The following is a 12,661-nucleotide window of genomic DNA, read 5'->3' on the forward strand; positions in this document are numbered from 1 at the left end:
TTGAAAAAGATTGTTAATATTTGATCACAAATTTTGGTAAATGCAGTGAAGAAAAGGAGCGGGGGCTCTGAAAGAGAGTAAAGCAGTGGTTTAAGAATCAAGGAAGGCTTGGGGCGCCTGGGTGGCTCAGTCGGTTGAGCATCTGACTTCAGCTCAGGTCCTGATTTCACGGGTCTTGAGTTTGAGCCCTGCATTGGGCTCTCTGCTGTCAGCACAGAGTCTGCTTCAGACGCTCTGTCCCCACCTCTCTCTTCACCTCCTCTGTTCACGCTTTCTTTCTCTCAAAATTAAATAAACATAAAAAAAAGAGAATCAACGAAAGCCTCTCTGAGTAAGTGACACTTAAGCTGAGGGGAAAAGCAAAGCGTCAGAACATTCTGGGTGCAGGAAGGGTCCCTGGGTGGCTTGGTCAGTTAAGCATTCCACTCTTAATTTTGGTTCAGGTCATGAGCTTGTGGTTCATGAGTTTGAATCCTCTATCCTGCACTGACAGTGCAGAGCCTGCGTGGGTTTCTCTCTCTCCCCCTCTCTCTGCATCTCTCTTGCTCATGCGTGTTCGTGCTCTCTCTCTCTCTCTCTTTCTCAAAAAAAAAAAAAGAGGAAAAATTCCCTGAGCATACTAGATGTTCAATGACACCTGGTAGCATTGAATAAATATATTTTGAGCTGAAAAAATATTATGCTTTATAAGATAACCAGACACAGAAGTCCTATTAATTGATTGTTGTAGGTGTTTGACCATAAAAGGCTGATGTAAAACGGTATTTTTCCGGCCACATGAGCTTGGAGCTTGGTGCTATGCTATATGACAGTCACAAAAGAGTATTGATCTGCTTTACCCTTGAGGTCCCTGAATGGACTTTCATTCCAGCCAGTCGCTACTTCTTCCCAAATAGTAACGGAGGTCCCCGGGGTCACCCAGCACACAGGGTGTGCTCTGTATCTTACTCAGCTACTGTATGCTGTGTGTCATTTATCTTGCTCCACATGTGTGTCGCTGTGAGACTGGTGTTATTCTCAATCTGGTCTCTGATCCCTGATGAAGCCATCCCTGCTGCTGCTGCTTTTTCCTGATGCCTGCCCCGAGGTTGCTGGGACCCGCTGCTAGGAGCAATGTTGTCTGTACCGAGTGTGGTACCTTCAGAAATTATGTTCACAAACGCTCCTTATGGTTTCTGGTCTCAAAGTTAAATGGGTATAATCTCCGCACAGCAGGGGGTGCCTGGGTGGCTCAGTCACTTAAGCATCAGACTTTGGCTCAGATCATGATCTCTTGGTTCATGGGTTTGAGCCCCGTGTCGGGCTCTGTACCTGGAGCCTCCTTTGGATTCTGTGTCCTCTCTTTCTGCCCTCTCCTGCTTGTGCACACGCTCTCTCTGAAAAATAAATAAATAAACATTAAAAAAATAAAAAATAAAATCCACACAGCAGAAGTTCTTAACCTAGGCTCTATGGATGGACTTCAGAAATTTTGGAAATCCTTTGATATGTACGCACATGTGGGGGCATGTGGGCATTTGATGGTGGAGGAGTAAGGGAAGAGAGTTATAACTTTTTAAGAGTTTCAAAGGCAGTTCCTTACTTCCGAAGATTAGGAATCACTCTACTTCAAGAGGAGAGCTGGAGGCCGTTCTTGGCCAGGAAGCACAGAGCTCTCCTTCGGCATTCACGCAGCATCACTGAACCAGACCTGCTCACTGTCTCTTAGGGGTTCCGGGGTTCTCATGGAATGAGATGCTTTACACTGGCCACCAGGTCTCTCCACAGGACTTGATTCAGGCTTGAATCCTAAAGTGAACAGAGCCCAGTCTCCAGCTGGTCTCCCACTTACATGTGTATGACATAAATAACAATAGAAACCTCCATGCCTATCATAACAATATTTTCATTTCCATATGCATATGTATATATGTGTACAGGTGACCCTTGAACAACATGGGGATTAGGGTGGCTGAACCCATTCACAGCTGAAAGTCCCTGTATAATTTTTGACTCCCCCAAAACTTGACTACTAATAGCCAACTATTGACCACAGTAGACAATGAACACAAATTTTGTATGCTACATATATTATATATTGTATTCCTACAATAAAGTAAGCTAGAAAAAAGAAAATCCTAAGGAAAAGGGAAGAAAAAGCATTTACAGGACTAGTCTACTATATTTACCAAAAACAAAAAAAAATTGGTATATGAGTGGACCCACGTGGTACTAATCTATGCTGGTCAAGGGTCAACTGTATATTCTTTTTGAATTGAATTGAATTTTTTAATTTTTATTTTTAAAAAAATTTTTATGTTTATTTTTGAGACAGAGAAAAACAGAGCATGAGTGGGGGCGGGACAGAGATAGAGAGGGAGACACAGAATCCGAAGTAGCCTCCAGGCTCTGAGCTGTCAGCACAGAGTCCGATGCAAGGCTTGAACCTACAAACCGTGAGATCATGACCTGAGCCGAAGTCGGTCACTTAACTGACTGAGCCACCCAGGAGCCCCTCTTTTTTAAATTTTAAGTTTATTTATTTATTTTGAGGGAGAGAGAGAGAGAGAGAGAAGGGGCAGAGAGAGAACAAAAGAGAAGATCCCAAGGAGGCTCTGTACTGTCCGTGCAGAGCCCGATGCGGGCCTTGAACCCACAAACTGGGAGATCATGACCTGAGCTGAAATCGAGTAGGACACTTAACCGACTGAGCCACCGAGGCGCCGATGATTTTTTTAAATGAAAAAAGTGACAATCTGATAGTTCTTACAAGTATAAAGGGAGATTTTCTTATCTTTGTACTTTCATTTAATTAGAGAAAATAAGAAGTTTGCTATCATTTTTTTTACTTATTACTTTTTACTTTCAGTCACATTTTTTTCCCTGTGTGCAGTTACTTCCTCTCAGATGAATTTGACTTTGTCATATTTTTTCCCTTGATCCCTTTCTTCATCTTCCTTTGTTTTTTCTTTTGCTCATGTTCATTTAGACATCACTTATCAAAAACTCATTTCATGTTCTTCCTACAACGTGGTTATATATTTTCAACATCACCAAGGGGTGAAATTCCTGTCATTAATTGCATACATGAGTTTTGCATCCCTGATTCTCAGTGCGAATGATCTAGATTACTGATCATTCTTTAGCTATAAACATGTCCAAATATGCTTTGGAAAACTAATTTTTAAAAGCGTTTCATACCGTTGCCTTCCCTCAGCCTTCATAATTTGTCACTGAAACAATGAAGAACGGTTGGTGCTTATTTCTGATGGAATGGGTTAGAAAAAGCACCTTGGAGAGACTAGGGCTTCCCTCTGAAAGCCTGAAAGTAACTAGTTACAAGTGAATGAGTCTTCTGTTTTCTTTATGGAAAACTGAAAAGTTGCTTCAAGCTGTGCTTATGTTAGATTTGGCATCATACTGAGTGTGTCGCAGAGACACTGCGAAAGGAGTCCTGTTGTGAAATTAGATGAAAAACAGTGGTAAACTGAATTTCATTTAAGTGAGTGTTTCTACAATTTAAATTTGGTTTCTGCCTGGTATTTAAATAAATATACTTCAGAGCCTTTCCAGAAATGTAATAGAGGACCAAAGAACACCACAACATAGCAATGCACGCACGGAGACTGTTGTGAGGAGGTTGAGACTTTCCTGGGAGTAGCAAAATTACATTTCCCACTCGATCTTGCTATTCTACACAGAACTGATAAACATAAAACCTTCTATTTTATTTTAGCATCTTCAGACTTTGGGGACAAGTGTCTTGAAACCTCAGTTCTGAATGCAAAAAAAAAAAAAAAAAAAAAAGAAAGTACAAGGTGAGGCTCATTTTCCTTGTTTAATCCGACCTCATTCACCTGTGGGTTGTGAGATACCGGGCAGTAGATTCTCACTTTAGACTCAGTGACATCTGTCCAAATGGGCACACCCTTTTGTGAACACCTTCCAGCAATTCCATTTTCTTTCCTCTATTAGTTTCTTCCCCACAACCCCTAAAGTGGTCACAAGCTACGCTTTGCGCAGGGTGCCCGAGGTCAGCTTGTGCAGACAGCGGTCGGGTAACCCTGGGAACCTCCGCCTGGGACCCGCCTACGTGCCTTCCGGATGCTAGGAAGCTCAGGAAACTGCGCGACCTCAGGGAGCGTCGTCCTGGCAACGGCGCGGGGCCCACCCAGCGACCAGGAGGGCGGGGAAAGGAGCGCGGAAGTCCCGCCTCCGATTTGCCGGGCTTAGGCAGCGCTCATAGGCTCGTCGCCATGGCAACGTCGCAGCGCGCCGGCAGCCGCTGGAGGGGTGGGGAAAGGGGGCGGGGAATGTGAGCGCGGAAGTCCCCGCCCCCTGGGCTGCTGTGCCGGCGGTAGCGTCCGCGGCGGCCCGCAAGGATTTGAAACCGTTTCGTTGTGGAGGCGGCGACGGCGGCCGACCGGAAAGCTTGCATGTAGGGGCGCCAGGTTCTTGATTTCCCGAGTTTCCCCGCCCCGCCCCTACACCCGGGTTCTCGAGTGGAATTTTGCGCAGGGTGGCGGTCGCCCCGCCCGTGCCGGCCGGTCCAGGGAGGGGCGTCGCCCCGCAGGCCCGGGGCCCGTTCGCGAGGCCTCTGGGGCGCGCGCCCGGTTGGGGGTTCTTGGCGCAGACGGCAGCGGTTCCACCTGTGGAGTGAAATCCGGCCCAGGCGCGGACGGAGAAAGTTCTGGGTAAAGTTTGCTAGGCGGATGGAGCTGGTCCGCGAGCCGGGGTCCAGAGATCGGACCACTCCGCTGGGGAGGAGAAATCTGTGTCCGGGACAAGGTAGGGCAGCGGCCGCGGGCTCGCAGGCCGCCCGCCCCGCGCCCGCTGTCCACCCTTGCAGGGGAAGTTCCTCCCAGGACAGGATGGGCGACCCCGTAATGAGGGCAGAACCCGTGTGCTGGCTCCCCTGGGGGGACAGTCCCGACAGCTGTGCGCTCAGGAAGGCCTGGCCCAGCATCGGGACGTGCTGGGGCCAGCGAGGCTTTCTGAGTTCCAGTGTGCAAGAGAACATCAGTACAGATGGACAGCTTTTATTCTGATCACTGTGTGTCTGTTTTATTATTATTATTATTATTTATTAGGCGAATGAAATGACAGGAGCCTCCGCGTCGTGGTCAGGTGCAGTCGGGCGGAGCGCACGATGATGGGCACCCCGTGTTCAGGCCCCGCTGCCCCTTTCCGTGGGACCGACTCTCAGTTACTTCGCCCCGCTAAGCCTCAGCTTCCTGCTCTGGGCAGCGGCCCTGAAGTAGTGCCTGTCTCCCAGGGTGATGATTGGGAAACGTTTGTAAAGCGCACGACGTGCTCCTGGCACAACCAGGGAAGGTTCAGTCAGTGCTCCTGTAACTGTCCAAACATCACGTGCACCTGGAAAACTCTCTGATTTACTGAGGGACGTAGTTCGAGTTTTCTGGAATGACTCATCATGCATTTAAAATATGGTTTGAACAAAATGGACTTTTTTTTTGGCAACTTTCAGGAATATTGTGTTTGGCAAAGGGCACGCATATGTGAGGTGTGCTTTTTGTTTGGCAGTGGGGCTGCTTTTCCCCTAAGGCCTTTTAATATTTGTGGCTTGATTCTACTGCGCTGACTCCTATGACAGCCATGCGTCCTGAGAAGCTTATCTGATATGCATCCATATATGAAAAGGTTTAAAAAAAGACAATGCCAGGGTTAAATAAAATACATGATCAAATATAGATTATAACTATAAATAAGTCACCCAATTGACTTCTTTTTTGGTTTTGAAGTAATTTATGTGGCTAGCAGGTACATGAGACTACTTAAGGCCTGAATCAAGAATGCACCAACTGTGAGATCATGATCTTTGCTGAAGTCAGCTGCTTAACTGACTGAGCCACCAAGGCGCCCCAAACTAGAGATAAAACTTTTTGATTAGTTGGAACTAAGTAGATACAGCTTGTTTATAAGATGTAATTTGTCGGGGCCCTGGGTGGCTCAGTTGGTGAAGCATCTGCTTCTGAATTTTGGTTCAGGTCATGATCTCAGGGTTTATGAGATCAAGCCCTGCATCAGGCTCTGCAGTGAAAGAGCAGAGCCTGCGTGAGATTCTGTTCCTTTCTCTTTCTGCGTACCTCCCCTCTGTGTGCTTGCTCTCTCTGTTTCTCTCAAAATAAATAAATGAACATGGGGAAAAAAAGACGTCATTTGTGTAGCAAGAATTCCTTGAAGATTTGAAATGGTAATGGTTATTCCTTTTTGCATTTCTTAATTTTGTTGGAGAACAAATAAGGAACGAGGAGATGCAGATTTTTAGCTTTTTGTAAATATCATGTTGACCTTTCATTATGTTTAAAAAAATGTGTCCCCCAGTATTGTGTGTCCTTATAGCAATTTCGGTTGCCTTGCTACTTTTCAAAATATGCCTTTATTAGTTGGAGGTATTGCTGATGTATATGTAAATGGCCTTGCTACTTTTCAAAATATGCCTTTATTAGTTGGAGATATTGCTGACGTATATGTAAATGGCCCACAGGTTGGATATAATGGATCTGAGAGCTAGGGACTTCAGACTTTTAATCTGAGCTTTGTGCTTCATTTCATGACTTTGGGTGAGTCTTTTAACTGTTGAGTTTTAGTTTTCTCTAACCATAAACATTAATATCTCCTGCATGTGTCAAAGGACTTATTGCCGGTTAGTGATTATGAAAAATCTTTCTGCTTTAGCTTTATCGGTGGGTGTTCTCAGGCAAATATTTGAGTACATGGGCAGGATGCATGTTTAAGTCTGGGAGAATACTTCTCAGCTGGAGCTGTGTTCAAAATTCTGGGTTTGTGAGTTTCCATTTGTCTGTTCATCCATTTGAATAGTTGCTTTTCGGCTTTATGATCGAATACTCTGCAGTGGTATCTAGCCTTTTGTTAGCAAGGACACAACAGGTGTAATTCTATTAGAATGCAGTTAGTTATTGTAGGAATGCAAAACAGCCATCCAAACACCCCCAAGCCAACTAGCCAACCAGAAAATGCATTTAAATACAACTTCTTTTAACCAAGTTTTAAATTTGAAAATAGGTTTCTTCTGTGATGCAGAAGGTAGGATGGACAATTTTGTTAAATAGAATTAAGTCTATAGAATATTTCTTTAAAAATTCTTTTTTAATGTTTATTTTGGAGAAAGAGAGACAGAATGCAAGCTGCGGGGGAGGTGGAGAGAGGCAGAGAGGGAGACACAGATCCGAAGCAGGCTCCAGGCTCTGAGCTGCCAGCGCAGAGTCTAATGCGGGGCTCAGACTCATTAACCGCTAGATCACGACCTGAGCCGTCAGACACTTAATCGACTGAGCCACCCAGGCGTCTCGGCCATATCATATTTCTATTCCAAAAGATCTATTTGGTACCCGGAACAGAGTCTTTTAAAAAAAAATTATTAATCAGGGGGCGCCTGGGTGGCTCAGTTGATTAAGCGACCAACTTTGGCTCAGGTCATCTCACAGTTCATGGGTTTGAGCCCCGCGTCGGGCTCTGTGCTGACAGCTCAGAGCCTGGAACCTGCTTCAGATTCTGTGTCTCCCTCTCTCTCTGACCCTCCCCCACTCATGCTCTGTTTCTTTCTGTCCCAAAAGTAATTAAACATAAAAAAAAAATATTAGGGCACCTGGGTGGCTCAGTTGGTTGAAGGTCCGACTTCCGCTCAGGTCATGATCTCACAGTTCATGGGTTCAAGTCCCACTTCAGGTCTGTGCTGACAGCTTGCTCAGGGCCTAGAGCCTGCTTCAGATTCCGTGTCTTCTCTCTCTGCCACTCTCCTGCTCACACTCTGTCTCTCTCTGTCTCTCAAATGTAAATAAATGTTTAAAAAAAATCATGAGTCATGTTAAAGTGGGACATTATTCCCTTTTGTTAGCATTTATTTACCTGTCAGTTCTTCAGCTAATACGTCCCATATAATGTGCTAGGTGCCTACTAAGATGTGTTAAGTCAAGGGCCCTGCCTGCCAGGACCATGTCACAGATGGTGGAAGACATGTACATAATACGTGGACGTGTACAAAAAATGATCGCACGGTGAACGCTGCTCCCCAGTGGTGAGCCGGGCATGCTGAGTATGGTCCAGCAGAAGGAAGTGTAGGCCGAGCGGGGCAGGAAAAAAGGCAAGACTTTTTTCAGAAGTGCCATTGGAGCTGCACTTACCTGACTGCAGGCAGAAGGGACAGCCTGTGGGGAAGATGCAGAATGGTGCAAGGGCTTGGAGTGTTGGCTGAATGGCACGGAGGTCATTGTGGGGAGGTGGCCTTGGTGGGTGGGTGTATTAGGCAGTGTGCCTGCAGGGAGAGGCGGGGAGAGATGGTCTAGTGGTGAGGAGCCTGGTGCAAGGCCAGAACTCACCAACTGCGAGCTCGTGACCTGAGCTGAAGTAGGCCCTTGCTTTGCACTCGGGGAGCTTCCTCTGGTACCAGTGACTGAAGCGGGAACACCCGTGACTGGTACTGTCACAGTAGGGCAGGAGGGCTGGGGAGGGCTTTCTCTGAGACAGCAGCAGCGAGAAGAGAGATAGAGGCAGGTTTTGAGCCCTTTCCAACTATTCATTGGTATTTTGGCTTAAGGGGGCGGGGCGGGGGGTGTCACAGAATGGGAAGAGGGGAGGGGAAGGAGGTCCCGGAGATGGAGAGTTTCAGCCGGTGAAGACATTGCTGATGGGTGATCGAAGTGTTGGCAGTAGAGAGGAGAGAGAATGCTTTGGATGGGGAAGCTGAGAGGCGGAAGGAAGAGCCTTTTGGGGTGTCACCCCCTGAATATGATTGTTTCCATGAAACAGGAGGTAAGATTTTTTTAAAAATTGAGAGTGAAGGGAGGCAAGAGAGGTTTGAGGGGCCTTAAGAGGTCTGGTAAAGCTTCAAAGCTGTTTGTGGAGCAGGGAGAGTGAAAGACACCTGACGATTCAGGTAAGGGGGGAGCTGCTGGTTTTCTCCGGCGGACCCTCCATTGGGGAAGGATGCCGGGGGTCAAGGAGCACAGTTTTGCTGAGGGGAGCACAAGAAGGAGAGAGAGAGTTTAAGAGGATAAAAGCTGGGATCAGATACAAGGGATTTGGAAGATGACAGTGACCCGAATGAGGAGGAAAAGGTCCAGGTGGAGGCCCAGGGCCTCCTAGGAGGAGAGTTTCTGGATGGATTTGGAGGAGCAGTGGTTGGGAGGCGGCAGTACGGAGCTCAGTACCTGTTTCCCTTGCTGCGGGGAGAGTGACAGAGCCCCGAGCGCGGGTGCCGTGGACCTGAGAGGGAATGGGTTCGGCTCTGGCAGCTGGGAGGGGAGTCGGGGCGGCCAGCAAAAGCTTTGGTTACCTGCAGAGACAGGCAGAGAGAAGCTTCTAGGAAGAGATGGTTGGTGGGCAGGAAGATGGACGATACGGTGGTTAAATTTTGGAAGCTGGGTTAGCAGAGACCAGGCAGTCGGTGGAGCAAGACAGCTAATGAGGCAGAACAGAGCTTGCGTCCAGCATATAGTTTGTAAACTAGTAAATGACAAACTGGGGACCATTTGTAACGTAGAGGTGGTCCATATCCCTTCCAAGACATTGCTTAATTAATTAAAAAAATTTTTTTAATGTTTTATTTATTTTTCAGAGAGAAAGAGAGACAACATAAGTAGGGGAGGGTCAGAGAGAGAGGGAGACACAGAATCTGAAAACAGGCTCTAGGCTCTGAGCTAGCTGTTGGCACAGAGCCCGACACGGGGCTCAAAACCACAAACCACGAGATCATGACCTGAGCCGAAGTCGGACGCTTAACCGACTGAGCCACTCAGGCGCCCTGACATTTCTTAATTTAAAGGAACATGGTGGGCATAGATAGTTTCAAGGAATTTTGTCAGAACCTACTGAGTTTTGGAATTCATCTTTCATAGAGTATTCTTCTTGCTCATTAGGAAGAAATGTGAGGACTAATATTTTAAGTTCTTTTGAGGGAAATTAAAATCCTTGAATTTATTTACAGTAAAAGAACTGCTTTTTTGGTAGACAGTTTGATGAGCTTTTACACCTGCGTGGAACAGCGTCTTCTGGCTTCTGCGGACAACACGCGCAGTGGTGCCAACACCCCAGCCCTGCTCCTTGTGCCACCGCCTTGTGTTCAGTGCCCCCCGCCAAGCCCCGTGAACCACTGTTCTCTGTGGCCATGGCGTTTGCCTTTTCTAGAATGCCATGCAAATAGATCCATACAGTGTGTAGCCTTTGAGAATGGTTTCCTTCACTGAGCGCGACCCATGGGAGGTGGTTCCTTGCTTTCTGTTGCCGAGCGCACCTTAGTTGTGTGGACGCACCTGGTTGTCCACCTGTTCCCCGGCCGAGGGGCATTTGCATTGTTTCCCGTTGTGTGGTGATCGCCCAGGAGAACATAGGCTAGAAGCCTTACGTTCAGTGGTTGCATGGATAAAGACTCGGTTTCCCTTGACTAAATACGGAGAGTGAGCTTTCGGGGCACAGTATGTGTTAAATGGTGTCAGAAACTACGAACTTGTGTTCTAGGGTGGCTGCACCGTGTAACAGTTTACCGGCAGTTCTGGAAGGTTCCTCATACTGTGCGTCCTCACCAGCGTTTGGTATTGTTTACTTGGTATTTTTGATTTTAGCTGTCCTACACGGTGCATAGTGAGAGCTCACTGTGATCTTAATTTGCATTTCCCTAATGAGTAATGATGTTGAACATCTTTTTATGTGTTTAGTTGTCATTTGTATAGTTTCTTTAGTAAAGGGACTCTTTTTCTTGTTTCCTATTTTTATTGGGTTGTTTTCTTATGGTTGGGTTTTGAGAGTCCTTCATATGTTCTTGATATAAATCCTTTATGGTATATATATATGTATGTACATATGTAATCATGTATATGTCTATAGAGTTATATATATGATTTGCAAATATTTTCTCCCAGTCTGTTGCTTCTTTTCAATCCCTTAATGGAGTCTTTTGCAGAGCAAAAGTGTTTTCATTTTGGTGAAATCCAATATAATGATTTCTCTCTTATGGATAGTGCTTTTGGTGTCCTGTTGAAGAAATCCTTGCCTAACCCAAAGTCATGAAGATTGTCTCCATTGTTTTCTTCTAAGAGTGTTAGAGTTTCACGTTTTACACTTAGGTCCGTGCTTTATTGTGAGTTAACTTTGGTATGCAGTGTGAGGTTTAGGTTGAGGTTTATTTCTTTATTTTACATCAGGGTGACCAAGTCTTACAACATATTTGTGGTAAAACCTGTCCGTTCACCATGAATTGCACCTTTATCAGATACCAGCTGTCCATACTTGCATTGGTCAATTTCTCACCCCCGTCAGGTCAGTTCCATTGGTCTACATGTCTTCCCCTTTCACTAATGCATGCGTGTGGCCCTCGTTCCTTAGCTTTATGGTGCGTCCGAAGATCAGGTAGAGTGAGTTCCCCAACTTTGTGCCTTTTTTTCAAAATTGCTTTTGCGCTTCTAGTTCCTGTATCTTCCACATGCATTTGTAGAATCAGCTTGTGGATCTCTGTAAAGACTATTGCTGGGGTTTTGACTGGAATGAAGAATCCATAGATCAGTTTGGGGACATTTAACACTAATGTGTTTGCCTTGCTCTCTTTCATCAGAGTTGTGTGGTCCTCAGCAGACAGATCTTAATATTTTAATTTTAAATCTTTTACAGACTGAACGATGGAAATGGGAAGTGAAGAAGAAAAGTGGGAGAAGCTGGATGCAGAATTTGATCACTTTGTGGTAGATATGAAGCCCTTTGTTCTAAAATTACCCCATAGGTCAGGTAAGATTATGATTGTAAACTAGATTCTTTTTTAAAAAAAGTTTATTTATTTATTTATTATTTTTGAAAGAGAGAGAGATTGAGACGGAGAGCGAGCACCCAAGTGGGGAAGGGTAGAGAGAGGGAGACGGAATCTGAAGCAGGCTCCAGGCTCCAAGCTGTCAGCACAGAGAGCAACACGGGGCTTGAACTCATGAGCCGTGAGGTCATGACCTGAATCGAGGTCAGACGCTTACCCAACTGAGCCACCCAGGTGCCCGTAAACTAGATTCTTAAAATTAATTTTTTTAATTTATAATATTTTCTCAAACCAGTGAACTATCACAATGAAAACAAAGCTGAATTCCTTTAATAACAATTTCATCTTAAGCTGATGTAGGATGTAGCTTTGAGCTGTTCAAGGGTAAATGGAAATTTAGTGATACTATCATAGTGAACTGTGGAGAGATCTTATTATGATACCACTCTTAGACATCAGGAGCTTAAAGCCCATGGATCTCTAAAGCTCCTTTAGGGAGTTTAAAGTTTCTTCTCAACTATTCCTTCCTGCATCATTTTCCTCCCTGAAATGCTTCCTCTTTCAGGAGCCTGCTGTCCATCTGCTCTCTGACAGTTTTATGTATCAAAGCAGAAAAGAATCTGTTGGTCTTGTAGGCTTTTTGGTCAACTGAATGAAATCAATTATAAATGAGTTTCTGTTGCTATCTTGTCTGCAATTGCTGGCCTGTTCTCTCTAATTATGGAATGAGAGTCTTTGCCTCAAATCAGAGGCTTTTCAGATAATTTAAGGCATCAGAGAACAATTGGAGAGAGTTTGGGGGGGTCAAGATGATTCTCCAAGCCACAGTAGGCTGTAAAGGTAAATCTGATATGGTAGTTTTGGAGTGGGGGGTGGGGCCAAGAAAGTCTCGCTTTTTTTTTTTTT

General features: G+C 45.5%; 1 protein-coding gene across 1 annotated transcript in view; it reads left to right on the top strand.

Annotated features, from left to right (window-relative positions):
- Positions 1–4,334: 4,334 nt before the first annotated feature.
- The window catches only part of CEP112 (centrosomal protein 112), a 408,254-nt gene continuing 399,927 nt past the window's right edge, over positions 4,335–12,661 (top strand). Inside the window, exons 1-2 of the mRNA XM_029927075.1 lie at positions 4,335–4,417; positions 11,623–11,736. Of these exons, the coding sequence (XP_029782935.1) occupies positions 11,631–11,736 (106 nt within the window). The 5' untranslated portion in view covers positions 4,335–4,417; positions 11,623–11,630. The remainder of the gene's footprint in view (positions 4,418–11,622; positions 11,737–12,661) is intronic.

Source organism: Suricata suricatta, chromosome 17 (genome assembly GCF_006229205.1).
Source record: "Suricata suricatta isolate VVHF042 chromosome 17, meerkat_22Aug2017_6uvM2_HiC, whole genome shotgun sequence".
Taxonomy (NCBI): Eukaryota; Metazoa; Chordata; class Mammalia; order Carnivora; family Herpestidae; genus Suricata; species Suricata suricatta.